Raw genomic sequence first — 27,764 nt, 5'->3', positions numbered from 1 at the left:
AAGCAGAGAGGCATCATAAGGCACTTCACAGTAAAGAAGAATCCCCAACAAAATGAAGTTGCTGAGAGGATGTACCGAACTCTTATGGAAGAGAGAGGGAGATGAACATGCGATTTCATGCAGGATTGCCTGATAATTTTTAGGTAGAGGCTGTTAATCATCCAAGTTATTTGATTAATAGGTCACTGTAACATCCCATATTGCCCATGGGAGTGGATCCTGTAAGCTTTATATGTATATTCCAATCTCTACCTAGCACGAGGCCTTTTGGGAGCTCATTGGTTTCGGATTCTGTAGGAACTCCGAAGTTAAGCAAGTTCGCTCGAGAGCACTCCCAGGATGGGTGATTCATTAGGAAGTTCTCGTGTGAGTTCCCAGAAACAAAACCGTGATGGTGTGGTTGAGGTCCAAAGCGGACAATATCGTGCTACGGTAGAGTCGAGCCCGGGATGTGACAATTGTAAGATCCCACATCGCCCAAGGGTCTGGATCCTGTAAGCCTTATATGTATATTCCCATCTTTACCTAGCATTAGGCCTTTTGGGAGCTCACTAACTTTGGGTTCCGTAGGAACTCCGAAGTTAAGCGAGTTTGCGCGAGAGCAATCCCATGATAGATGACCCACTGGGAAGTTCTCGTGCGAGTTCCCAGAAACAAAATCGTAAGGGTGTGGTCGGGGCCCAAAGCGGACAATATTGTGCTACGGTGGAGTCGAGCTTGAGATATGGTGGGGGCCTGGGCCAGGATGTGACAGTCACCATCTACAGCTCTTGGTTTTAAAAGTGCAGAAGAGGTATAGTCTGAGAAGCTGGTATACTATTCCAAGCTCAGGGTGTTCGGCTGTAGTGCTTATGCACATATTCTAAGTGATGAAAGGTCCAAGCTTAAACCGAAGTCTACACATTGCATATTCTTAGGTTTTGAGAAAGAAGTTAAGGGTTTCAAGCTTTGGGATTTCAACAACAGGAAAAAGGTTGTCAGTCGAGATGTTGTCTTTGATGAGACAACCATACCTCTAAATAAAGTCAAGAATAGTAGGGAGAAGACGGACGATGCTGAAATTGAAGCAACAAAAATTCCATTAATCAGTTCAGATGAAGAAGCTTAGGTGGAGCAAATCGAGCAAGAGGCCGAATCTGATGGTTTTGAGGAAGAAGAAAAGCATCAGCATTGTTCACCAGTTAGGAATTAGTTGGACCAAGAAACAAGACATATTGAAGACACTTCAATCCACCAGACATCCCAAAGGGTTCAAACTCCAACCAACAATCCACCTGCATTCCAAAGATGCATAACATTGGACAAACCTAATCGGAACAAAAAGAAACCTGACAGATTTGGGTTTGACCAAGACAAAGTTAATTATGCGCTTAACATTAATCAAGGAGATCCGACTACTTGTCGAGAAGCTATAGCAAGTGATGAGCGAGATAGTTGGATAAATGCTATGACATAAGAAATTGAGTCTCTTTACAATAACTTTGTTTGGGAGTTGATTCCTAAGCCCAAAGACAAAAAGCTAGTTGGATGCAAGTGGGTATTTAGGAAAAATGAAGGACTACATGAATAAGATGTCGTGAGATTCAAAGCGAGGCTTGTGGCTAAGGGGTACTCATAAAATGAATGAGTGGATTATGATACAATCTTTTCACCTATAGTCAAGCATACTTCTATCAGATTGCTTTTAGCAATGGTAGCTCAGCATGATATGGAGATTGAGCAGATGGATATGAAGACATCGTTTCTTCATGGGGATCTAGATGAGACAATTTTCATGGCTCAACCAGAAAGGTTTGTTGAATATGGGAAATATAACCTAGTATGTCAGCTAAAAAAGTCCCTGTATGGCCTGAAACAGTCTCCAAGACAATGGTATAAGAGGTTTGATTCATTCATGCTGAAAAGCAATTTTAGAAGATGTTTATATGACTGTTGCATGTACTATCATGTGTTCCAAGATGGGATGATCATATTGTTATTGTTATATGTGGATGACATGCTAATTGCTTGTCAAGACAAGTTTAGAATTCAAGACTTGAAAAAGATGTTGAGTGAGGAGTTCAATATGAATGATCTAGGTGCTGCACAGAAGATCCTTGGCATAGAAATTCAGAGAGATAGGACCGTTGGAAGGATTTGGATATCATAAGCCAAATATATTCAGAAAGTTCTTGAGAAGTTCAACATGTATGAAGTAAAGGTAGCTTTGACTCCTTTGGCAGCTCACTTCAGGTTAAGTTAGCAACAATGTCTTAAGTCTAAGGAAGAACAAGAAGTAATGAAGAAGATGCCTTATGCTAATGTTGTGGGCTACCTCATGTATGCAACGGTATGCACACGTCCTTACATAGTGTAAGCAATCAGTGTCGCTTCCAGATACATGGCAAATCCAGGAAAACAACATTGGGATGCAGTCAAATGGATTTTGCGTTATTTAAAGGGTTCTTGGTGACAAATGATTATGTTTGACAGGTAAAAGGAAAGTGCAGAGGTGTTAGGATATGTCGATGTCGATTATGCAGGGGACTTGGACAAGAAAAGGTCAACTTCTGGTTATGTGTTTACATGAGCATGAGGACCAATCAGTTGGAGGGCACTTCTACAACCAATTACAGCTTTATCGACCACAGAGGCAGAGTATATTGCATTGGCTGAAACTGGAAAGGAAGCGATTTGGCTTAGATGTTTAGTAAGTCAAATGGGAATCACTCAAGATTGTGTGAAGCTTAAGTGAGATAGTCAAAGTGCCATTCACTTGGCAAAGATTTAGGTTTTTTTTCTGGAATATCAAAGCATATTGAAGCAAGGTATCACAGAATTAGAGATTGAGTGGAGTCTAAGGAAATTTGGATTGAAAAGATTCATGCGGATGACAATGCTGCAGATTTCCTTACAAAGATAGTGACGGCTAAGAAGCTCAGGCATTGCTTGTACTTAATCAATCTCGTTGATTGATTAAAGCAGAGCACATCCTCACTTGAGGTGCAATGAGGCAAGAAGAAGATTGCCAAGGTGAAGACTTTTGAAGATTTCCAAAGCTACTTCAAGAAGGTTCAAAGATACTCTGGGGGTGCAATGATCAAGACTTGGTTTGACTCACCAAGGTGGAGATTGTTAGGATTTTGGTTCATCAAATATGTCCTAATTGGTTTAGGATTGTTTTAGGAAAATTAGAGGTATACCAATTCTTGTCCTAGAGGGATTAAGAAAGAATTTCAGTTTTCCGTATTTAATTTAGGTTTGGATTTGGATAAGTGTAATTTCCTAGTCCACTTAGGAATTCAATCAGCCTTGGGACATGTAAGCTGACCCTATGCCTATATATAGGGTGCGGCAAGGCTTAATTTTTAGAGATAAAACAGCTAGAGACGGCCAAGAATTTTGAGATTAGTTTTAGGGTTTGCAAAAGTTCTGTAATCTCTATTATTAATCAAATGAGCGGTGATTTCTCTACCTAGAGAAATCACAACTGGACATAGGTAAAAGTTATGCCGAACCAATATAATTCTTGTGCGTTTCTAAGTTTTTCTATATTTGCTAGTTTAGTCTATTTTCGTTGGTTACATTAAAGAACAAGGTCTAGTGGGCGTGTTTTTCGACAGGTAATTGAAACTTAGAGGTCGGCTCTACGTTAAGAGTCCATATTTGTTTTCAATCAGAGGTCGACTCTATGTTAAGAGTCCATACTTGTTTTCAATGGAACTCATAATCAGCTCTATGTTAAGAGTCTTTCAATGGAACTCAGAGGCCTGCTTTCTGTTAAGAGTCCTGGCTTGTTTCCTTCTCGGTGACAAGCTATTTGGCTTGCACGGGCCCGACCTTGACTCTAATACTATGTTGGATCTTTGGATCGACGGGCTTGCGAGGCCCCACTCTAACAACACCGATACTATCCCCAACTTTATCACCTGCCAAATCCGTCAGGTGTGGGGTTTTATCACAAAAGGCCTCGATATTAGTTGGAGTGGGGTAATCATATTTAAACCCCCATTGTTTTCTTTTCACCCACTGATGTGGGATTCCAGCATTAGAGTGCTTGTAAGTGGCAGAGTGACCATAATCCACTGAAATTCAATCATGCTTTGCTTCAGTTCCACTAAGATAAAATATTTACCGTGCTACTGGAAAATCAAGAGGGTACTAAGAGTAAGGGTCCAAGAAGTAGAATTTCAAGCGTGCCTTTGATGAAATGAAGGTCCTATAGTGTAAGGGTATGTCAGGGCTAGCCCTGAGGGTGTGCAAGTGGTGCCACCACATAGGACTCCCAAATTGGAAGAGTCCTTGATTTTTCAATTTTACATGAATATACGTATATATACCAATATGTGTAAAAAAATTATAATATCAACAGTTAACACAAGTGGTACTTATGTTTCTCTGAATCCGTTTGGGAATGGGTACGAAGCTTTGCCTACATCAATTTTTACTTCATTATTATTAAATGCATAAACTTCCATAAAAATAATATAAAATTTCCACAAAACTAAAATAAAAATTCTAACCCTGGACCTTTAAGTTTTTTTTTTTTTTTTTGAACCAATGATATTATTTACGCTAAGGAGAAGGGGGTGGGCTTAACCTCACAATAAATTAGCAAGGATGTAGTTCAAACTTGTCTTTGGCGAGAATCGAACCTAAGACCTCTCACTTATAAGTGAAGAGGAATATCAATACATTGTAGTACGAAGTGGCTGGACCTTTAAGTAATTAAGAAAAAAAATAATTCACCTTTTTGTCAGTTGATTTGTTATATTTGTTTGTGCTATTAGAATTTATAGAAAGCAAAACTGAAAATTGAAAATTAAAAAAAAAATTAAATTCGCAATTTGAGGGTCTCTAATTCACTTTCGCACAGGGCTCCTAAAATCTCAGGATTGGCTCTGGGTTACGTAGTGGTCAAGGACATTTCGTTTCACAGTGGTTGGAGTACTGTTGGTTTATGTAACCGAAGGCCCCAAAATGATTGGTCTTGCAAGTAACCAATAGGCAATAGCAATCCCACACCCACCTTGGTGGTTCTGAATAAGAAATCTGTATTAATTATATGAACGTTATAATTTACTAGACCAATAGTTTCCGAGACTTTAAAAAAAAAAGATCAAAATAACGTCTAGTTAAATTAAAATCTACATGTTAGCTACAAACATTCTTATATATATGGCTCACCTTCACAATACATATAACAATGTCAAATCGGCAAGATCCATAAATTAACAACATAAAATACTAACCTGAAAAGAAGCCAAGTCCACTAGACGCAGCAGTAATTAAGTGTTCTTGCACAGCTACAATGCACGTCCCGTGAGGAATTTAATCTTCTGACATTTAATCAACTTCAAGAATTTTGCTTCATCAAATTCAAGCATGTTTGTCCATCTCAAAAACGTCCTGGATACCGCAAGTCATAATTTCTTTTCAAGCATATGTAAATGAACATTTTCTGATAATTAAGAAGTATTGACTAACGCAGTTGGATAATTAGGGCATAACTATTAGTTTATGGGGTTCGATCAAGGTCGCGCTTATGGCGGTGGCTGATGACTAGGTGGAGGTTGCATTGCCGGAGAGAAAATGCAGCAGCAGTACGCTATAATTTATATGGCTTATTTAATTTTTCCAATAAAAGCAGCGCTGCAGACCAGAAGCAGAATCAATAATACTGTAGTGTGTGCGCCCTTGTGTTGGCTTGAAGGAATGGAAGTAGGATTGTTTATTAGGTTTACTTTTCGAGTAAAGTTATTCTTATTATATTTTTATATTATATTTTCATACCAGCTTAGTGGCATTTGATGTGAACAACCACATCATTTGAATTAATCTGATTTTTAAATTAGTTCATTATTTAATAAACTAATAATTAAGAAAAATTAGTTAATTAAATTATGATTGTAGTATACGCAGAGTTTTTCTCCTTCATTTTCTTGAGTTTTGCAAAATTTTAAAATAATGTAGCTATCTACATCAGATGCCACCTCAGATGGTATAAAAATGTGATATAAAAACGTGTTATAAATAACATTACTCTTACTTTTCTTCGGAGGACTCGTTTTCAAACTCCTTGTAGGCCTCTTTGATTTTTGCAAAAGAACCAGGAGGTTAAAATTATGTTTTCCTTAATCGGTTGTTGTTTTTTTCATTATTTTTTGGGCCAGAAAGGAAAATCTTTGGCATGAAAACAGTCCAAAATCTATGTATAAAAACTATGCCCTTGTACATATTACCACCACAAGTCAACCTCCAACGTTGGCTAATTCTTCCAGAATTGATATAATGCTTCGTATCAACGAACAACCAGGGCCTAAAACTAACCCTAGGCCATCGACAAAATTGATCCCACATCCCAATCCCAAACCCAAAACTCGGTATCAAAATAAATAACCCTACGTACGCCATTATGATTTTGTGTGTGGCCTTGTGCTGAAGGAATGGAAGCCTATATCCTTGTCAAAGTAGAATAAATTTCATGAATAGCAAGTTTGTTATCATATTATTATGATAAACACATTATGTGGCCAGCCTATAATTCCTCACCTCTTAGTATAAGTATATCATAATATTTAGAAAGAAAAATATATGTACCCTCAAATGTTGGCTATTTCACTTCATTTCACAATTGATATAAAGTTCGTATCAACGGCCTAAACTACACCTGTTAATATATTATCCTATTATACTCCATATCTGTTCTTATCCTATTGAGCCTAACCCGTTTAAATATAATTAGGTCATTTAAATATTTTGGGTTATTTCTTGAATATTTAGGTCTCTCTCTTCAAATTTACGTCTCTTTCTTCTCATTTGAATATATAGGTCTCTTTTTTCTCCCCTTTTCTCACCATCAACACCACTTATGAGACCTGCTCTTTAGTGGTGGCACGGTGAGGTTCGGCCCAGTACCGTTCAGTTCATGCTGGTTCCAATTTGGTTCATGTCGGGTTACAGTTCCAAATACTAAATCATTTAAATCTTGCAAAACTAACCTAAACTCATGTGTCATGCTTCATTGACCTATGCATAATTATTATAAATATTTCATTGATCATGCCCAAAAATAAAATTGACCATTGATATCACTATTAGTAAAGATTTTATTGACCTTTAGCCAAATAACCTTTAATTTTAACCATCCTCCGAACTCATTGTCGACCATCCAATCCAGACTTGAACAATGAATCCTTTAAAATCTGCAAGCATAAATGTGGATGCTTCATTGCAAATGTATCAAACTTGTTAGAGGAAACTACTTCACTCTTGTGTTCGGCAATGTATTCCAAGGCATTCATCTTCAATCTTTTGCTGGCACGAGAATCCGCAAGCTCTAAAACATCAAGAACATTGGATAAGTTCAAGTGACGACCACACAACTCCTCCAAGTATGGGATTTTATATTTTTGGGCTGCTGGCGTCAAGGAGTATATATGCTTGCTAAACCTTTCTTCCGGCAACTGCCCGTGGTAGAGAAATTCCAAGAGAGACTCAAGCTCCTCATGGTTGGTCATCTCAGGCAGTGTTATACTTTGAGACGAGTCTGGAGTAATAGTGTCCAAGATTTTTGATCTAGTCGCCTAGATTAATAAATTATGCTGATTAATAATTGATATATATTGTCAAAGAATAATCATATCAATAAAACATTTGAAAGCGATTGTTTCAACAATTTGGTTTTGTAAATTGATTAATTCAGCCTATTTATTAACAGATCTAGAGATAAAGGGAGAAGGGGTTACCAATATGATTTTATGTACATGAATTGAAGGTCCAATATTATCACTGTTAGATTTTTTCCATGATGTGAGTAATAATAAAACCATAGTTTAGAGTATGTCAAGAAAACAAATGGACTTATATTAATATTGGACTTGTAGTAATATAATTATGATAAATTACAGAGGAGGGAAACAATAGAACTCAAACTTTTGAATTAGAGTTGGTTTCAAACTCTAAAAACTGACATGTAACTGCTGCCACGATAGGAGGGGCAGTTATCATTTTAGACAATAAATATAGCTTGGTCCCTCTTCTCAGATTACCATGTTCATATAGCACTAGTCCTATTGAAAGTGAGAACTATTACGAATCTAAGAGAAGAGAAGAACCTTGCTGCTAGTTTTTATGGTGAATCCTGCAAGTAAGCTTATTGTCTTGTACACTTAAATGGAATACTTTTACTGAGTAATAATTTTATGTTGATATAGTTTATGGTTTGGTTGATGATGTTGATAAACAATGAATGTTTACATGTGGTATCAGAGCCAGGTTAATCTGAACCATAAACTCATACTGACAATGATATATTTCGATTTAATTCATGATCCGCTGCAAGATTATTAAATCTTTCCTTGTATTTTATACTGCAACCAATATTACTGCAATCTAATGAATTAACTGCTACAATGAGCATTCTGTGTCATTATAATTTTTTCTCAATTGGTTGCTTGAGTTCTAATCAAATGAGAACAAATTGAAATTGTTCATTTGAGGGCAATATATAAATATTTATACTATCTGTTGATGAATCTGCAAAACGACATGAATGAGTCACCAAAGTGATCTGCATACTATTAAGGTTTTACAATTTCAATGTAGTAAAGTGGTTATAATTTGTATGCTTTATCAAGTAGAGAACTTTCCAAAGAAATAATCTACTGGGACTAGCTATGAATTATTGTACAGTGAAACATGGAACTTGCAAAGTCTGTAACCCTACTTGCCCAAAGGCATTGTATTTACATAACTTCCAGTGTTTATGTTTTGCTGTGCATGATTGGAAATTCATCTTTTCTATATATATATAGACAATTTCTTGCTCAAAAGTGTGACTGGTTCTATAGTTGTTGGATGACAAAGAATATTAAGTTTCTTTTCTTTGTCACAAAACTCATGAATTTCGAATCAAATTTCTATAAAAAATTGCAGGTTTCAATATGCTCAACTTGATGAACATTGAGAAACTTAACGGCAATAACTTTAAGACTTGGAAGCAACAAATTGAAATGCATCTGGGGATGCTTGAATTCAGCGTTGCTTTCTCCCAGCCTCAACCAACAGCCTTGACTGAAGATAGTACTGCTGCAGAAAAGGAGACATTTGCCAAATGGGAAAGGGCTAATCAAATGTCACTGTTAATCATGCAAAATGCAATGGAGGAGCATATTCGAGGTGGTATTCCAAAGTGTGACTTGGCCAAGTCGTACATGGCCCAGATTGAGGAAAAGTTTAAAAGGTCTGATAAGGCTGAGACTGGTGTTTATCTTTCAGAGTTAATCAATGCTAAGCATGATGGCGTTGGGAGTGTTAGAGAGCATTTGCTCAAACTTGTCAACCTCTCTAACAAACTGAATGCAATGGACATTGCCATAGCTGACCAATTCCTTGTTCATTTGGCTTTATTCTCACTGCCAAATGATTATGAGCAAATTAAGGTGAGCTATAATACTCAGAAGGAAACATGGAATATCAATGAACTGATTTCCATCTGCTGCCAAGAAGAAGAAAGAATGAAGAAGTCAAAAATTGACAGCGTCAATCTGATTCATGTTGGAAAAGGAAAGAATAAAGCTATTGGAACTTCTAAGTTTGACAAAGGGAAGTCGAATTACATAGGTTCCAAACCAAATGCTGCACAAGGGTCAAAGAAACATGGTTCAAATTCTGCAGGACCTAATAAAGGTGATACTCCTTCCACGAGTTCTGGTCTTAAGATAAATAAACCCCACTTCAAGAGGTGTCATCATTGCAATTCTTTCGAGCACTTAAGGAAGGATTGTGCAGGATTCAAAGCATGGCTCATTAAGAAAGGTATAAAACAAATAAATGTTTTTGTAACAGTAGAATCAAACATGGTTTTTATTCCTCAAAATTCTTGGTGGTTTGATACCGGTTGTTCCGTGCATATAACCAATTCTTTACAGGGATTTCAAAGCCAGGAGAGCCAAAATAAGGAGCATTACAGTGTTTATGTTGGAAATGGAAGTCGTGTCAATGTTGAGTCTGTTGGTCAAGTTATGTTAAAACTCTTTTCAGGTTATGTTTTGATGTTAAATAATGTCCTTTATGTACCTTCAATGAGAAGGAATTTTTTGTCAGCTACTAAGTTTGTACAAGATGGTTTTTCATATGTTGGTGATGACTTAAGTATTCATTTTTATTTAAAGGATCAGTTGGATAATTTGTTGGGTTATGCTTCTCTTAATTCTGATCTTTGGCAGATCCAGTGTACCTATTTTCATGAATGTCATAATGTTAGTCATTCAGCCTCAAAGAGAATGCTCACTAATGATAATTCTTCTATGTTATGGCATAGGAGACTTGGGCATATATCCAAGGAGAGAATGATGAGATTGGTGAAATCAGGTTCATTGCCAAATCTAAGTTTTCACGACTTAGAAAATTGTATTGACTGTTATAAGGGTAAAACCACTTCATCAAATAACAAGTCAAATTCGAAGAGAAGCAATGATCTTTTAGAAATTATTCATACTGACGTTTGTGGTCCATTTCCAACTAGAACGATTTGTGGCAACTCTTATTTTGTGCTCTTTATAGATGATTTCTCTCGGTATACATATCTTTATTTGATTTCTGAAAAAACACAGGTTTGGAATTGTTTTAAAATCTTTAAACTTGAAGTGGAAAAACATTTAATTGTTTTAAAATCTTTAAACTTGAAGTGGAAAAACAATTGGAAAAACACATTAAGGTTGTAAGATCAGACCGTGGAGGAGAATATTTTGGTAGGTTTACAGAAGCTGGCCAACAAAAGGGACCCTTTGCCATGTATTTGCAACAAGAAGGCATAGTTGCTCAGTATACTACACCTGGTACGCCCTCCCAAAATGGAGCTGCAGAACGTAGAAATCGAACCTTAAAGGAGATGGTTAGGAGTATGTTTTCCCATTCACAACTCCCTGAGTTTCTTTGGGGAGAGGCTATAAGAACAGCTAATTACATATTAAATCGTGTACCAAGTAAAGCTGTTTGTTCAACTCCTTTTGAACTTTGGACAGGAAGGACGCCCAGTTTTTCACATTTCCATACCTGGGGTTGTCGATGTGAAGCTCGTTTATACAATCCCCATGAGAAGAAATTGGATATGAGGACTACAAGTTGTTACTTTGTAGGGTATCCTGAGAAATCCAAGGGCTATCGTTTTTATTGCCCTAATGCACACACTCGTTTGGCAGAGAGCAACAATGCCAAGTTCATTGAAGATAACATTCATTGTTTATCAACATCATCAACCAAACCATAAACTACATCAACATAAAATTATTACTTAGTAAAAGTATTCCATTTAAGTGTACAAGACAATAAGCTTACTTGCAGGATTCGCCATAAAAACTAGCAGCAAGGTTCTTCTCTTCTCTTAGATTCGTAATAGTTCTCACTTTCAATAGGACTAGTGCTATATGAAGATGGTAATCTGAGAAGAGGGACCAAGCTATATTTATTGTCTAAAATGATAACTGCCCCTCCTATCGTGGCAGCAGTTACATGTCAGTTTTTAGAGTTTGAAACCAACTTTAATTCAAAAGTTTGAGTTCTATTGTTTCCCTCCTCTGTAATTTATCATAATTATATTACTACAAGTCCAATATTAATATAAGTCCATTTGTTTTCTTGACATACTCTAAACTATGGTTTTATTATTACTCACATCATGGAAAAAATCTAACATTCTCCCACATGAGTATAATTAAACCATACACAACATATATGTTCAAGCAAACGAAGGTGATCACTGACTTTTATTAATCATAATGACTTTTACAATCATCCACAATAACTCATCAGTTGAACTCAAGAAAACTTCATACATAATACATCATATGAGTACTCCAGAATTACAAACTGATCAAATCAAGTGAAAGCATCGCAAAATTGGAGAGCTTCAGTAGAGAGCTAAATGGTACCAGTATTGCTCCCACATTCGATTGGTCCTCTTGATACCTTTATGTATCCTTCATTATTTCTGCATTACGTAACATTCCATGAAGCACATGAAATAACCAAAAATGCAGATTGCATATAAGAAATGCTGTCTGAAGCTATACCAAACAACATAGCTTTATAAACATCAAATCATCAATATAAGTAAAGTTATCATACCTTACTCCCACATTCAAACATTATCAAGACATCCTTGCAAACCCATATTAGTTACATGTCGTTGGAAAGCTGTCACATGTAAGGCCTTTGTCAATGGGTCTGCAATCATGTTGAAAGTTCCTATATGTTCTATCTCAATTACTTTCTCCCTGACCTTGTCTTGTACTTTCAAATATTTGATGTCCATGAGCCTTGATGCCTCTGATCTTCTATTGTTTTTAGCAAAGAAAACAGCTGCAGCATTGTCACAATAGATCTTCAAAGGCTTTTCAATGCTCCTTACAACCTCCATTTCACGAATTAAGTTTCTTAGCCAATTACTTTGCTTCATTGCCTCGAAACAACCAATGTATTCCGATTCCATTGTTGACACAGTCCTTGTAGTTTGCTTCTTACTCCTCCATGAGACTGTACCTCCACACATCATAAAAATATATCCACTTGTTGACATCCTATCATCCACACAACCACCTAAGTCGGCATCAGTGTAGCATACCACTTCCAAATTTTCTACTACATGAAACCCCAAAACATAATCTCGGGTCTTCTTCAAGTACCTTAGAACTTTCTTTCCTGCATTCCAGTGTGCCACACCGGGATTCGATTGAAATCTCCCTAAGACACTCAATGCAAAAGCCAAGTCTGGTCTAGTGCATACTTGTGCATACATCACACTTCCCACTAATGAAGCATAAGGCTTACTTTTCATGTCTTCAATCTCAAGGTTTGTAACTGGACACTGAGCCAAGGAAAGTTTATCTCCTTTGCCTATAGGTACATCACCATTGCTGCAATTTGCCATGTTGAATCTCTTAAGAACTTTGTCAATATAGTTCTTTTGAGAAAGACCAATGGTTCTCCTTGACCTATTCCTCACAATTTCAATGCCCAAAACAAAGTGTGCTTCACCCAAATCCTTCATGTCAAAACTGTTAGATAACATACTTTTGGTTTCATTAAGCAATTGAACACTTGAACTAGCCAAAAGTATGTCATCAACATATAAAACCATGAAGATGAAATCTGATCTTATCAACTTCATATATATACAGTTGTCAATTTTATTTTCTACAAAGCCAAGTGAAGTCACTACCTGATCAAATTTCTTGTACCATTGTCTAGAGGCTTGCTTAAGTCCATAGATCGACTTATTGAGCTTGCATACATAACTCTCTTTCCCCCTTTCAATGAATCCCTGTGGCTGTTTCATATAAATGGTTTCATCAAGATTGCCATTCAAAAAAGCAGTTTTGACGTCCATTTGATGCAACTCAAGGTCAAAGTGAGATGTGAGAGCCATGATGACTTTAAAGGAATCCTTGGTGGAAACAGGTGAAAATGTTTCTGTGTAGTCCAATCCCTCTTTCTGTGTATGCAAGCTCAATAAGTCGATCTATGGACTTAAGCAAGCCTCTAGACAATGGTACAAGAAATTTGATCAGGTAGTGACTTCAAGTTGTTACTTTGTAGGGTATCCTGAGAAATCCAAGGGCTATCGTTTTTATTGCCCTAATGCACACACTCGTTTGGCAGAGAGCAACAATGCCAAGTTCATTGAAGATGGTGGAGCTTTGTACTCCCATTCAAGGAATAGTTGTGTTTGAACAAATGGAAGAGAATAATCAGTCATCTACAAATGGTACGAGTGTTCTAACTTTGCCAACAACTATTCCATCAAATAGTGCACTTTCACAGGTCCGTGAGCAACTTACTCCAATGCATGAGCATCAAGATGTCGTTCACGACATTGACGAAATGTTGATTCCTCAAGCAATTTCAAGTCAACATGCAACAGCACCACCAATCTCAAGTGGATATGCAGAATCCTCTAATCCAACAACACTGATGCAGGCAGCTGTTCCTCTTAGGAAATCACAAAGAATCAGAAAGTCAGCATTATCAAATGATTATGTGACCTATTTGAACGAAGTAGAGTATGATTTTGGTGATGTTGATGATCCCACCACATATAATGCGGCTATAGAAAGTCCACAAGCCTCCTTATGGCATGCTGCCATGCAAAATGAGTTGAATTCCATGAAAGCAAATGGTGTCTGGTGCTTGGTTGAAGGAACAAAAGATATAAAGCCAATCAGGAACAAATGGGTGTTTAAGACCAAAAGAGACAGCAATGGGAATATTGAACGACATAAGGCCAGGTTGGTGGCTAAAGGTTTTACACAGAAAGAGGGACTGGACTACAGTTATTGTGGATGATTGTAAAAGTCATTATGATTAATAAAAGTCAGTGATCACCTTCGTTTGCTTGAACATATATGTTGTGTATGGTTTAATTATACTCATGTGGGAGAATGTTAGATTTTTTCCATGATGTGAGTAATAATAAAACCATAGTTTAGAGTATGTCAAGAAAACAAATGGACTTATATTAATATTGGACTTGTAGTAATATAATTATGATAAATTACAGAGGAGGGAAACAATAGAACTCAAGAAAACTTCATACATAATACATCATATGAGTACTCCAGAATTACAAACTGATCAAATCAAGTGAAAGCATCGCAAAATTGGAGAGCTTCAGTAGAGAGCTAAATGGTACCAGTATTGCTCCCACATTCGATTGGTCCTCTTGATACCTTTATGTATCCTTCAATCACCAGGAAGGACAAGTAAGTCACTGCAAGCAAGAACATCTCCATATGCAGGCCAGGCTAGGAATCAACTTCTCCGTTTGTGCTTTAACTTCTTTGGCTGATTCTAACACCCATCCTAACACGTCTTTGAGAGTCTGGAGGTAAGAAAAAGAAGAGGAAAAAAAGGAATTAGCCAAAATTAATCATCGATACCAATTTAATAAAAGCATGTCATTGTCATCGATACCAATTATTCTAACACGTCTTTAAGGAAAACTTTTAGTTCGGACGACTGAGCAGGGTTGCCTAGTCAATGCCATGTCATTGTCATGTGCTGATTTTCAGAATTGTAAGTCTTGATTAAAAATATTCAATAGTTTATATCCATTTTTCTTCAAGTAAGATTATGAAACAGTGAATGCCAAAGACAAGAGTGGAAAAAAAAAACCAATTACTAAATCAAGCCAAACGAATCATAATTATGAACGTAGCGAAAGGGGGCGAGAGAGAGAGAGAGCTTGCCTTGCACAGTTTCGCGTGAGGAGGTATAAGCTTATTTATGGTATTCCTAACGCTCATGAATTCTTGAAGGCATTTCAGGCATATGTAATTATCTGCAGAATTATTATGATAAATTTTTTGAGTTAATAATCCTGATGGATTAACTGATGTCAAATGCCCAGGCTGTGGCGTCATAACCGGAGATGGATATTGCATGGTAACGCTGTCTGACCGAGATTGTTGAAAGTGTTGGTCATGACAAACGCTGCAAAACCTGTACGCCATTATGCCTTGAATATTTTCAAAATCTCTTGAACAATAAGACTAGAGAGAATTTCAGAGTTGGAGTATGTCAACTTAGAAGAATGGTGCGTGTGCTCTCGTTGACATGAAGAGGATATTTATATTTTCCAATCTTTTAGGTCAATGGGCTAGGGTTTTCAGTTTTTTTTTTGGTCAAAATGGGTTTTGTATTGGTTAGGTTTTCCTTCCCTTTTGTCAACGTTTTTCTTGTAGGATGATCTGTGGGCTTATATTTGTTTGTTTGTTTTATTTTGGATAAATGTGGGCTTATGTTTGTTTTTGTGCTAATTAGGGCTGATGTATATGTGTTTGGAATACCAAAAAACGACAAATATAATTTTGGATTTCTGCAAAGAGGCCATCTACAATTAAGCCCTTCATCCTCACCTAGTCTATGAAAAAATCCCCATGCCCAAGTTTATTAAAAAAAAAACCCATTTTGACTTTTCAACGTAGCCCTAACCAATTTAATTCATATAAATTTACAATAGTGCCATTGTCCGAATGAAACGGAACGCCTAACATTTTTAAAATAACGTACCAACGTCATTCTCTTCTCGCATATCACAGAATTTTTAGTTGTCTGTAACACATACATCATATTTCATTAAACAAGTGGTGAGATATTTCTGTTAAAAAAAATTAATAGCTTAACAAATAAAACATCATTTCACTTTTATAATGATATATGGTATACCATCTTTGTGTCGGACATAATGTGTACTGTCTCAAGTTTACTAATTAAGTTTTTGGACTCAATTTCAGGTTGGATTTCAAGGTCTTGTTGGATCAATTCTGACAAAATCCATGAGAAATCACAACAGACACTTGCAAATTCGAAGAGACGGTCGACGATCAACAAGAAAATGGTGATTAGACTAGAATTCGAATTGAAACGGGAAAGAACATGAATAAATCAGTAACATCCAAGCCATACATGGAGGCAAACCGATCCGTCCAGCATTTCACATATATTTGGATGAATATATCTTTAATCAGACCTCAAAAACATCACAATAATCAAACGATCATTTCTCAGAGTGCTCTACATGGAAAGTAATTTGCTTCTCTGGTTGTGGACACAAAGAATTTGAGGACTCTGAAGCTTTTCAAGACCGCTGACGTTCGGGATAATCTTCAGCAGTTGACAGATGGAGCAAATGGCATCTATGTTACGATCCATTTCGGAAAGCTTCTGGTCAGCTATGTAGGCCTCGCCGCCATATCCAATTTTGCTCGAATCTGCGTGAATCCAACAAAAGTGAGAGAATCCATTTGACGCACATGGAATCTTGATGGTGGAGTCGATTATAATGTACAAGTTATCATGTAGATACGTGTAGGTCCATATATATGTAACATCCATGGCTTATCCCATGGTTCTATGGTTAAGCTAAAATTTAACAATATATTTCATATATTGATTATGTGAATTTTACAGAGTAAGGTTTAAATTTTAAATGTGGAGAATGCGTTCCGCAAAAATTTTTCTATCTTGAACACAATATTACTTGTACGTAGTAATATTTGAAGATAAAAAATAGTAAACAAAAATTACACACGTACGTTCTTACTTAGGTCAATTTAGATTTACATACTCACAAAATTGTAAGAACTCCACACAATTGATTGTGCGTGCTGGCTTTGTCTAACTGATCTTTGACTAATATATTAGGAAACTGAATTTCTTTTGGCGTCCATTAATGATGCCCTCGAAATCTGTACACATAGATGCGGATTCTTAAGTGCAAAACTATCATATTTTGCAGAAAAAACTATATCATGCATGTTTTTAACAATGTAGTCCAACGCATTCTCCTTCAGTTTTAGGCTGGAACAAACATCCGCAACCTCTAAGACATCAAGAGCATTGGCTGGGCTCATAGACTTGAGCATATGACACTCACATAGCTTCTGCAAGTACGAGATTCCGTACTTATCAGCTGCAAGGGACAAGGAGTAGATGTGTTTGTTCATCTTATCTTCAGGCAAGTCTCCGTTGTAAAGAAATTCCAATAGAGACTCCAGCTCTTCATGGTTCAGCTCAGGCAGTTTTACGGTGTCGGTTGCTGGAGCTTTGCACCCATCTGAGTCTAGAATGTTGTTAAATACTTCTGATCTTATTGCCTACAGTATATTAATAACAAAAATTTAAAAATTAGGAATGGTTCCTCATTGAACAGTAATCACATGTACATACTCTTAAATATTGCCATTAACTGCACAACAGACAAAAATATCATGACATATCAACAACCTTATTGACCACATACTAACAATTGTAAGTTCAACGATATCATGCTTATCGACTACTTATCAACCACATATCAGCATTTAAAAAATGAGGTTAACCCCAACATATAAAAACTTTCATATGTAATTGATAAAACATTGCTACACAAAGAGATGAGAGTCACCAGTAAGGCTTTATGGGCGGGAATTGGAGGGCCGCTTTCACCAGGTTGCAATAATATGTCAGTGTGAATTTGATCCCTAAATGCAACAGAAAATCCACTTAGAAATCTAATCTTCTCACTGAGTTCTTCTGATTCTGCTTTCATGTCACGCACCCATTTCGACACATTTTCAAGAGTCTGTAAAAGAAAATAAATTAGCAGCACATAAAAGACACTATAACTTGAGTTTGTTCTTGATTAACTTTGCTTTTCAACTATTGTATTTTGATTTGTATGATAGGATTTTGTATATGCGTATGTAACTATAGTAACTACGAAATGAAGAGGATGAAAAGTTGAAACTCAGAGTGTGACTAATAGAAAGGATCAAGCATATATATAAAAGAGAGAAAAGTTTGGAACCAGATAGCTTGCCTTACACAAATTTGGTTTTTGATCAGCTGGTCCTTGAGCAGTTTGAAGCTGTTTATTTATGAAGAAGATAACGCTCCTAGCTCCCTCATAGCATGTCGAGCAAATTACATTCCTCGGAGGCCTTAGCATAACTGGCATAGAAGTACAAATGGTGCAGTCCATATCTGCCTACAAAAACCTTGAGGAAACCTGGATGGTAGGGAAAGAAGAAGAAGCTTTATCTTGTTTTGGTGAGAAAATATTGACGGGACGAGGGGAGTTTTCTTGTAGTACTAAAAGAAGAAGAAGAAGCTGATTCTTCTTTTCAACGTTCTCAGAATTTAAGCAAAGGCTTTTCTGTTTCCCTTGCTAGCTAGAGTTTGTTGGACTTCACCTTATCCTTCAGTTAATTAATTTGAACAACCATGATTGGCTTGAGTAGAATATTGCACTATTTTGTATTTGAGTGAAATGACTAAAACCAACCTTGAAAGTTCAGAGGAAAGTCACTTGAAAATGGCAAGTTGGAGGGCGTAATGGTCAGTTAGGGAAGATTGGGAAGTTGGTAGGCCAATTCTTTTGAGTGTGTTTTAATTTAAGATATATAAGGAATAAAATAATGGGAATTGGTAACTGATGGAATTGGAATGTTAGGAAGAAGAAAAGGACTTTCCAACCTTACAACAGCAAATATGTGCTAAGCAAAGCACGTCCTAATAACTACTTTAACACTAATAAACTTCCACAATTAGTCTACAATATTTCATTGACCTAAAAAATAAGCCAGCCTAGCTTGTCTGTACACCACCCTCCAATATGATTGGACCGGTCATGATTCATCATCACCTTCATGCTGGGTAGTCCTTCGACGGGATTAAAGATTGCAGTAGGTCGTGGATGTAATTCTATCAGGAGTTGTTATCGACACTAAAAGAAGTCGTTCAGCAAGTACAATTTCCCCACTCGTTTTTGAATAGTAACATATTTTTAGTGTTGATAACAATTTTCTTTTATTACCGCGTTTTGTATATACAACGCATGTGAACCAATTCGCTTTCCCTTAGACCAGATTTTTCTCTTTTTGGGGAAAGGTTTTAACGAGACCATTCTTTTTCACCAAGAACCCACAATCATCCTTCGAACTAGTTAGGATGAATTTCATTATTTTTCAGTTCACACGCCTATTTTGACCTCCTACACACCCTTGTTAAATTTTGATGATTGATCTTTTTTAATTATTTCAATTTGACGGTCAGAAATTGAGAGGAGTGTTTGGAAAATAAAAAATTAATGTGTGGATAGTACCACCCATTTTTATCCTAATAAGGAAGGGGATTCGAACCTACTGGAATTGATATACGTAGATAAACCAAGCCTCCTTATATATATGGTGTACAGTACAGCAACTAATAAAAGTGAAATAAAGAAACTAAGATAGAATATTGATTAAGAGACAGCGTACACATTAATGTTCAGATTAACTCTTAAGTAATTAAGATCAACTTAATAGTAGAAATGGTCGAATTATGCAATGGAGTACTGACTTAGGCAGGTGCTTATTGGAGAAGCATTAGTTTTCTCCATGGTGGCGGGCAGCTGCTTAATGCTCCTCATAGTAATGGTAGACTGCTGCACCAGATAGGACAGCCAGGGTCAAGGCCTGTGCGTGCATCCTAGCATGTATAAGCCTCAGGCTTGGCTTGAGGGGTGTTCTTGTTCGTGAATAGGCTAGAGATGCTCCAACTGCTGACGCCCATATTCCTCCTGTAATAATGATTACACAGAAACAAAGAGATTAATTAACATTGTTATTAATCCCTTCTAATCTATTTTAAACTATTGAAGGGGGGTTTCAAAGTTGGTTGCAGTCTTGCAGAGAAGCACATTGTTCTAACAAACTTAATTATTAGACTGATAATACGTGTTAGGATTTATTTGGAAGTCCTTTTACAATAACTAAAAACACTTCAAGATTACCAAAAACGCTCCTAACAATATTTTAAAGCGCTTATGAAATTTTACAAAAAAAAAAGTATATTTGAAGTGTTTTATAAATAAAGATAAAGTACATGTTCAAGAAAACTTTAGTGTTTTTTTCCTTCAGAAAGGGCTTACATTTTTGCTCAAATAGTAATGTGCTTCTAATACAAGTGTTTTTACTAGAAGCGTTGGTGGACAAAGTACTTTTTGAAAAAGCATTTTTAAACGGGTTTGATATTAAAAGAGAAGGAGATTAAAGTAGTGCTGGGTGTACTCACCAATGCTTGTAAGCTTGTGTTCTGAAACCCAGGACTGAATTGCCTCCATTTGAATTTCGATTGCTTCTTCTTCTCCTTCTGTTGCCAACCAAGTTCTCAGAAAACTGATAAAGCGAAACCTATGAGTAAGTTTATACGGTGGAATGGAATGAAGTGGAAAGCAAAGGAGGGTTGGTACCGTATTTATATAGGTGAAGACGATAAGCAGAAGCAGCAGGGTTTGTGTTGAGAAGTGTGCTTTTGATTTTTTTGATTTGGTGTGGCCCCTGGTTTACGTGGTTTTTTCTCTTTGCTTGGAACACTGGAAACTGTAAACCAAATGCCACACGGACCCCGGTTTTTCAAAATCTTCAGTGGTGCGGTGCATGTCTGCTGTTTTTTCTATCCACTTTCAGAGTCTCAGACGACGTTTTGCTAACACGTGGTTCACACTCACGTACTGATCAAATCATCGGATCGCTGAAGGAGATAAATTTTTTAATATGCGGATAACACTGTTACAAAATATTGTTACTATACGAGTTATAATATAAGTGTTCATCTGAATAAAGAGGAATTCAAGTTTCCAATTAACGATGTAGTGATATTTTGCGGACCAATGTATAGTATGTTACATTTACCATTACATAACTTAATTGATAATTATATCATGATCATAGAGATTTAACATAAAAACGAAATGTCTATTGCAGATATCTGACGCACTTTCTCTCTTCTTTTATTCGAACTTGAGACTAGCAATGTAAGATATATCGTGATCAATGGGAGAAAAAAATATTTTATGAATATAATACATACTCACCTAGGAAACTACCTTAGGATTTGGGAAATCATAATTTTTTTTTGTTTATCTGTTTTGAGTTTGCTCTTACTGCCCATGTTAGATACAAAAGTATGGAATCTGCAGACAATGAGCACGTGTGCGATTATTGATTAACCAAAGAAAATGTGGATTTGCCGACGAAACCATCAAGGCCATTGAATTTCTTGGAGAAAAGTGCAAATCTTAGGCACACAGAATTGTTCCTTTTTGCGAAATATTTTCAGAGGATAATTACACCAATACTTTAAGAATTTAATTAATCAATAATGATTTTCAATCACCTTTTCTACATGGATCTAAATCATTTAATCCTTCAGTAGAAATGTTAATCGTCCAAATCAGATTCGTTTGGCTAACCTTTTGGGTGCTGAAAGGGTTGACAGACATGTTAATTATCTGGGGCTCCCAACTCTGATCGGTAAGAATCGTGTTGCCTGCTTCGGGCATATTAAAGAGCAATTATGGAAAAGATTATAAAGCTAGAAAGGCAAGTTGTTTAGTGTTGCAGGCCAAGAATTGTTAGTAAAAGTGTTTGCCCAGGCTATTCCGCTTTATACTATGAATTGCTTCCTACTCCCCAAGTACCTTTGTGACGAGCTCAACAAAATGGTTGCCAAATTTTGGTGGAATGGTGCTGATGATTCTAGAAAAATTCATTTGATAGCCTGGGAGAAACATTGTTCCCCACTTGAGCTTCCATTCGGTTTCGTTTTGTGTTCTCTCCCCTTCAAGTGGAAGCTTTGGCTGCCTGGAAAGGCTTATTGTTGACGATGGAAAGAGGTTTTAATGATTTCCTTTTTTAGTGTAATTCTCTCTAGATCGTGAAAGCTTTGCTCGAGAACTCTTTGAATATGTCCAACTTGGGGCATCTTATCGAAGAGTCTAAGGCTTCTCTTTTCAAGATTACTGGAGCTTCGGTTGCCCATATCCGTCGCCAAGGCAATGGTACTGCTCACCACCTTGCCCGCTTTGCTCTTTGTACCTCCTGCTCTTGGTTTGAAGAACCCCCCCGATTTTATTGTTAATTTGCCTGCTGTTGATTGTCTTTGAGGCAGCTTCTTCTGCCGGCCTTACTTTGTAACTGTTTCTTCTTTATCAATAAAATCCATCCTACAGTTGCTTTTCAAAAAAAAAAACGTTTAATCACGTGGTGCTATTTAATTGGATGTGTGAGTTCACATATGTATCACATCAAACACATTAACATGTTATTGTACAACACTCAGATTAAAAAACCACAATAAACCGCGCTATTCAAATTTAAGAACGATATTGATCAATTCTGAATTCAAATCAATTTCGGAGACCATTAAAAAAAAAAACCCCCAAAAAAACAAATTATTTCTAAACCGTTCGGTTCGGTTCGGTATTCGGGTATGCTCCCTTTTTTAATTCAATAGACCCAGAGACACCAACCTCTACTCAGCCCATAGGTTTTTATAAAAGAGAAGAAATACTTAGGCCTAGTTTTATAGTAGGCCGACCCAACCTAGGTTAGGCCCATAACGGGGAGCACCCGCTACTCGTAACTCGGTAAAGAAAAACGACGAACCATCCAGATTCCAGATTCCAGAACAGAACAGAATTCTCCCGCCACTCTTTTGCGCCCACAACTCACTCACTCATTCATTCATATATAAAGAAGTAAGCAAATTATGAAGTAGCAAAAAAAAAAAAAAAGAAATGGAAGCTGAGCCATCGAGAAGAAGACTGAGATCCCGAAACCCTCTCTCGGATTGCACCAACACCATTTCCTCCACCACCATCACCACCGTCACCACCGTAGCCACCGCCGCCTCTTCTCAGTCATCGTCCGCCTCCACCCCCGCGCTCAAACGCCAGAATCCCAAGCTGGCCTCCGTCACTAGGAACATCCTCTCGGCTTTAACCCCTAAACCCTCCGCAGTCCCGCCGCCGATTCCGTCCACTCCTCCTCGTCCTCCTCCCGTCTCGTCCTCCGCTTCTGGTAATTTCTCTGCTCCGGATTTGGGTTTCTTCGTTTTCTTGGTTGGTTTGGGCTGCGATTTCTGTTTGTTCTGGTTTTTATTTCAATTTGGGAATCTAGGGTTTTCTATGCGCTTTGGAAATTTTCTGCTGTAAATTAGTGGAAACTCTAGAAGAACAACAGTTCGCTTGGAATCTGTTTGTTTCGAATGTTAATTGTAGCCTGAATCTGTTGGTATTAGTTGAATTTGTTGCTCTGTGTTCGCAATTGAGTGCATATTTTGAATTGAACTTGATGCTGTTCTTACACTCAGCTGTGCATTTTCTTTGAAAATCTAAGTGGTTTGAGACCTTATTGGTATATTCTGGTTTTCGAGTTTAGGTACCAGCGATCGTGAGGCTCTTGAACCTTGTTCAGTGTATACTCGAAGACAGACTGCAGTAAAAAGGAAGGGTAAAGGGAAGGAAAATGCTGGATCCTGGAGTTGTCCTCCTGCACCAAAGACCCGGAATGCTAGGTAAGTGTCTAATTCCCGTGTAGTGCTATGGATTGTAGAAGTAATGGGAGGAAACGACGTCACTGCTTGGAGTTTTCAAAAGTTAGATGCCTTGCTGTAAGAGGTTATTCATCAAAACATTGTAGGTTGTTAGTACAAGAATATGATAAGATATTCATTTTGAGAGCAATACAACACCAACCAAGCCTTTTCCCACTAAGTGGGTCGGCTATATGAATTGTAGAACGCCATTGTGCATGGTTTTGCGCCAAGTCTTCCGTTGTCCCACTTGAGTGATCTGCTGAGACTACTGTAACGCCTTGCTGTTTCTTGAATGAGAATACTCTAAATACGCTTTTTCCTTTGGCACGCTTCTATTTGATATTCTATTTGTATGGGTATTGTTAAAGCTAATGCTTCTGTGTGTCTTCCTCCCATTCAAAATAGGAAACAAACAAAGGAAAGCGGACACAACAGTGCATCCAAGGAATCATTGGCTCCTCACAAAAAGGTTTGTTAACGTTTATGGTAACTTTCCCGTTGTTTCGTGTAGAAACTGCTAGTTTTATCTGGAGTCTGGTTCCTACAATAAATTGATCAGTTCTGTTGTGCTTTCATATCACTCCAAAACAACATTATTCTATCACAGTTAGAATTTCTATATATCGACAAGCCTGTCAAACAACATGGTTCTGTATTGACACCGAAAGAACATGTCTATGGCAAGATTCGTTCTTCACTGTGAGGTTGAGTCTTTTGGGCTACAGTTTGAGAGATAACATCTCTTTCAGAGTTTTGATTCCGGCAGCAGATTTTTGGAGCTGACTTTTCTTTGTCGTCTATTTGTTTTTATTTCCATGCTAGTGAAAGACAAAAAGGGAGGGGATGTAGTCCACTTAATACTATATGGTCTGTTTATCGTTTCACTTGTTTAAACAATCCTCAAACTTATAAGTGACCTTTAGTTTGTTCTAGCAGGTTTTGTGTTTGTTGAAACGAGTTCATGTTATTTTCCTATCTGTACAGCCTGCGGTGAAATAAGTTACGTTCCATTTTACAATAAGGTCTGGGTTTATAGTTATTCACTTTTAATTTGATTGTGATATTTCTACAGAAGCAGCGTGCAGTACCAGCTTCCGAGAAGCAGAGAGCTTACTTAGAAGAGATTGAGGAGAAGAGAAAATACTTCGCAGAGATCGATGCATTTGAACTGTCAGAAGAGGAAGTTGATTCAGTTGATTAGAGTAAAATGGAAGCGCTATATATTGCATCGTATAGAAAAAGCAAGGGAGCCAGAACCCGTTGTGTTCTCTGTGTAGTCACAATCGTGTGCAATCGACAAATTCTGATGTAACTACCACCGCTCGCCAATTTACATCGATGTAAGTCCTTGATAGTTAGAACACTTTTATCTCTGTGTACAGTCAACTCGAGAAGTAGAGATGAAGGCTAAGCAAGTAAATGAAAGAAAGCATGAGAAAGTGTAAAAGTTTCCTAAAGTAGTGGAACAATCACTCGGGGTCCTGTTTGCCCTCTTTTTTGAACCGTCTCTTTAACCTACTAAATTTTGTATCGGATTTGATTTGATTTGATTGTGTAAGTGAAATGAAAGCATAGCTGTTAAATGTGTAGTGACATGTTTGGGGCATTATAGCTCAAGTAGTTTTTGGACTCGAGTTTGAAATTCTCTCCCATTATCATTTGTGTAAAAATAGATAAGTGTGGCAAAATTAAATAAAATTTAAACAGATTAACAAAAACCACAAATTTAAATGGAAAGTTGGATTTAGAATAACATCGATAATAAGTTTAACTGCCCACATTATGGTTTAGTCGCATTTCTCCGACTTATTTTTTTATGTCCAAACACATGAGTACTTTTATACAAATGAAAAGATTTTCGCACTCCATTCTCTATCTATGAGCTCATAAAATTTTAGTTCACTTTTCTGCAATTAGTTCTGATTTCGCCCTGCCTTCCCGTAAGAGGATCGATGTTTCCCATTTTGACCATGGCCACGGCAAAGTCCTTGAAGAATGTGAATGTGTTACTTGCATAAATTTTAACCAGTGCACCAGTAGAAGTTGTTCCGTTGAAGAGCACCTGGTCTGAATGAAGAAGTCCCTTTTTTTTCAACAAATTCTTGTAGTACAAGTTATCAAAATGTGTTGGGGTCTGGAGGTCAAGTCTTGCAAGGTTGTTGTTATTTCCGCTTCTTGGGCAAATTCTCTGCAATGAACTGGCAAAGGTGGCGTTGATGGCAGAGTCGTTGTAGATGCGTGGGCGGAATGATGTGCATCTTGCAAGGCCAATTGTGTGAGAACCCGAAAGAGCGACCAAGTCCCTTAAGGAGAGGCCTTGTGCAGAGAAGCTTGAAATTAGAGCACTTAAATTGGAAGTTGGTGGAGGAATGGAGGTGTTGGCAGCACTTCTGCTAGCAGTGGTTGAATCTCTTCTTCCCAAACCAACTTTCCATGAAGGACCTCCCAACTGCAATTCCAAAAGTATTAATTTACATGTAAAAATAGATGCCAATGGAGAAGATTTATGACAATGTTAATTGAAATTTGAGATTTTGGAGGAAGAGATCAGGGAATATGTGCACACATGAACGAGTTATAGACTTGAGAGACACTAAACAGACAATAAAGGATACTAAACCGTATTATGTGTATGGTTTCTTGTGTGTTTAGTGACGGTCAGTTCCATTTTTGATGAAATTTTTTGTAGCCAGTTCATTTTGTACATGTTTCACAAGAAATTAAGATAGGTTACATGAACTGTCGAGTCACGCGCAGCAAGAGCTAGAAGATCAGCGCATGAGACTACTCCGGGGCATGCTTTCTCAAGCTTGGCTTTAATTCGATCAACAACTTCAAATCCTCTAATGGAGTTGTTGTTAGGAGCTGCTGTTTTCTCACCAACAAAGCTTGATGTATCGTCCAACAGCACCGACGCATCACAACCCTGAGATTAAACAAAGAAAGTAAGCCAACCCCTTCAGTTAAGAATGGCTGAACACGAGCACAGTAAGTGAAGGTAAATATACTTACATTGACGAAGCAATCGTGGAAATGCAGACGGAGCAAGGAAGCTCCGACGCGCGTTTCATTTTTTATGGCTGCTATAACTCCTTCTTGCACAATGGACAATGCTTTTGGACATTTGGATTTGTAGAAATTTTGAGTGAGCTTGCAGTTGGATTCAAGAAATGCACCAGCAAAGACAAAGATAAGTAGGAATAAGTGGTAATTGGAAGCCATGTTACACTTCTCTGGGCTAGTAGAAGATCACACACACACATTCATATATAGGGGATGGATCCGTGACACCATTTTTACACAACTTTTGGCATACGTTTTTGTGAGATCCACTTTGTAATGTATTTCCACAATCCGAACCATCTATAATTTAAGTCTTATCTCAAAGATTATGCATACAAAAAATCACCAAAATCTGAAACCATATGATTGTAGATTAAGAGTTTAGGATCTTTTTTTTAGAACTGTATTGCTCTATTTTATTCACTACAAATGAATGTCTTAATAGTTTTTGAATTTGTCTAATTTTTTGCAATGAACATCTATGAATGATAGTCTAAAAGATAAACGATTGAGATCTTTAAAATAAATTACAAAGTGGACCTCACAAAACGTGTCTAAAAAATATGTAAAACAATGGTGTAATATATATATATATCTTCATGCGCTGTAACCACACAAGTCACAACTCAAGATATATATCTTCATGCCCTGTAACCACACAAGTCACAACTCAAGAGAAACCACAAACTTGATAAAGGGCTGGTTTGGTATTGCTGTACTTTGAAAAAAGCTGCTTCTACTTTGCTATGAGAATAAGCAGCTGTGAAATATAGTAGCAGAGTGTTTGGTAAACTTTTTTGTAAAAGTGCTTTTGAAAG

General features: G+C 37.1%; 4 protein-coding genes across 4 annotated transcripts; 2 read left to right on the top strand and 2 right to left on the bottom strand.

Annotated features, from left to right (window-relative positions):
• The first annotated feature begins 8,112 nt into the window (after nucleotides 1-8,112).
• On the top strand, nucleotides 8,113-10,007 carry LOC148699017 (uncharacterized). The gene is made up of 3 exons (XM_088678716.1): nucleotides 8,113-8,128; nucleotides 8,917-9,798; nucleotides 9,912-10,007. Exons 1-3 carry the CDS (start codon nucleotides 8,113-8,115, stop codon nucleotides 9,938-9,940), a joined length of 927 nt encoding a protein of 308 aa, XP_088534842.1. The 3' UTR covers nucleotides 9,941-10,007.
• Nucleotides 10,008-17,050: 7,043 nt separating this feature from the next.
• LOC137719564 (BTB/POZ domain-containing protein At3g56230-like) lies at nucleotides 17,051-19,924 on the bottom strand. The gene is made up of 3 exons (XM_068458601.2): nucleotides 18,341-19,924; nucleotides 17,927-18,103; nucleotides 17,051-17,636 (listed from the first exon to the last, which is right to left on the bottom strand). The coding sequence occupies exons 1-3, from the start codon at nucleotides 18,500-18,502 to the stop codon at nucleotides 17,181-17,183; spliced, it is 795 nt and encodes a 264-aa protein (XP_068314702.2). The 5' UTR covers nucleotides 18,503-19,924; the 3' UTR covers nucleotides 17,051-17,180.
• Nucleotides 19,925-22,952: 3,028 nt separating this feature from the next.
• LOC137720092 (sororin-like protein) lies at nucleotides 22,953-25,472 on the top strand. The gene is made up of 4 exons (XM_068459103.2): nucleotides 22,953-23,366; nucleotides 23,727-23,862; nucleotides 24,289-24,352; nucleotides 24,956-25,472. Exons 1-4 carry the CDS (start codon nucleotides 23,084-23,086, stop codon nucleotides 25,082-25,084), a joined length of 612 nt encoding a protein of 203 aa, XP_068315204.2. The 5' UTR covers nucleotides 22,953-23,083; the 3' UTR covers nucleotides 25,085-25,472.
• A 136-nt stretch (nucleotides 25,473-25,608) lies between these two features.
• LOC137720091 (peroxidase P7) lies at nucleotides 25,609-27,554 on the bottom strand. Its single transcript, XM_068459102.2, has 3 exons — nucleotides 26,896-27,554; nucleotides 26,618-26,809; nucleotides 25,609-26,332 (listed from the first exon to the last, which is right to left on the bottom strand). Exons 1-3 carry the CDS (start codon nucleotides 27,103-27,105, stop codon nucleotides 25,778-25,780), a joined length of 957 nt encoding a protein of 318 aa, XP_068315203.1. The 5' UTR covers nucleotides 27,106-27,554; the 3' UTR covers nucleotides 25,609-25,777.
• Nucleotides 27,555-27,764: the final 210 nt, after the last annotated feature.

This window comes from Pyrus communis, chromosome 1 (assembly GCF_041283825.1).
Source record: "Pyrus communis isolate YQ-2024b chromosome 1, ASM4128382v1, whole genome shotgun sequence".
Classification (NCBI taxonomy): Eukaryota; Viridiplantae; Streptophyta; class Magnoliopsida; order Rosales; family Rosaceae; genus Pyrus; species Pyrus communis.
The sequence above is the reverse complement of the archived record's forward strand: the minus strand, read 5'-3'. Positions and strand labels throughout refer to the sequence as shown.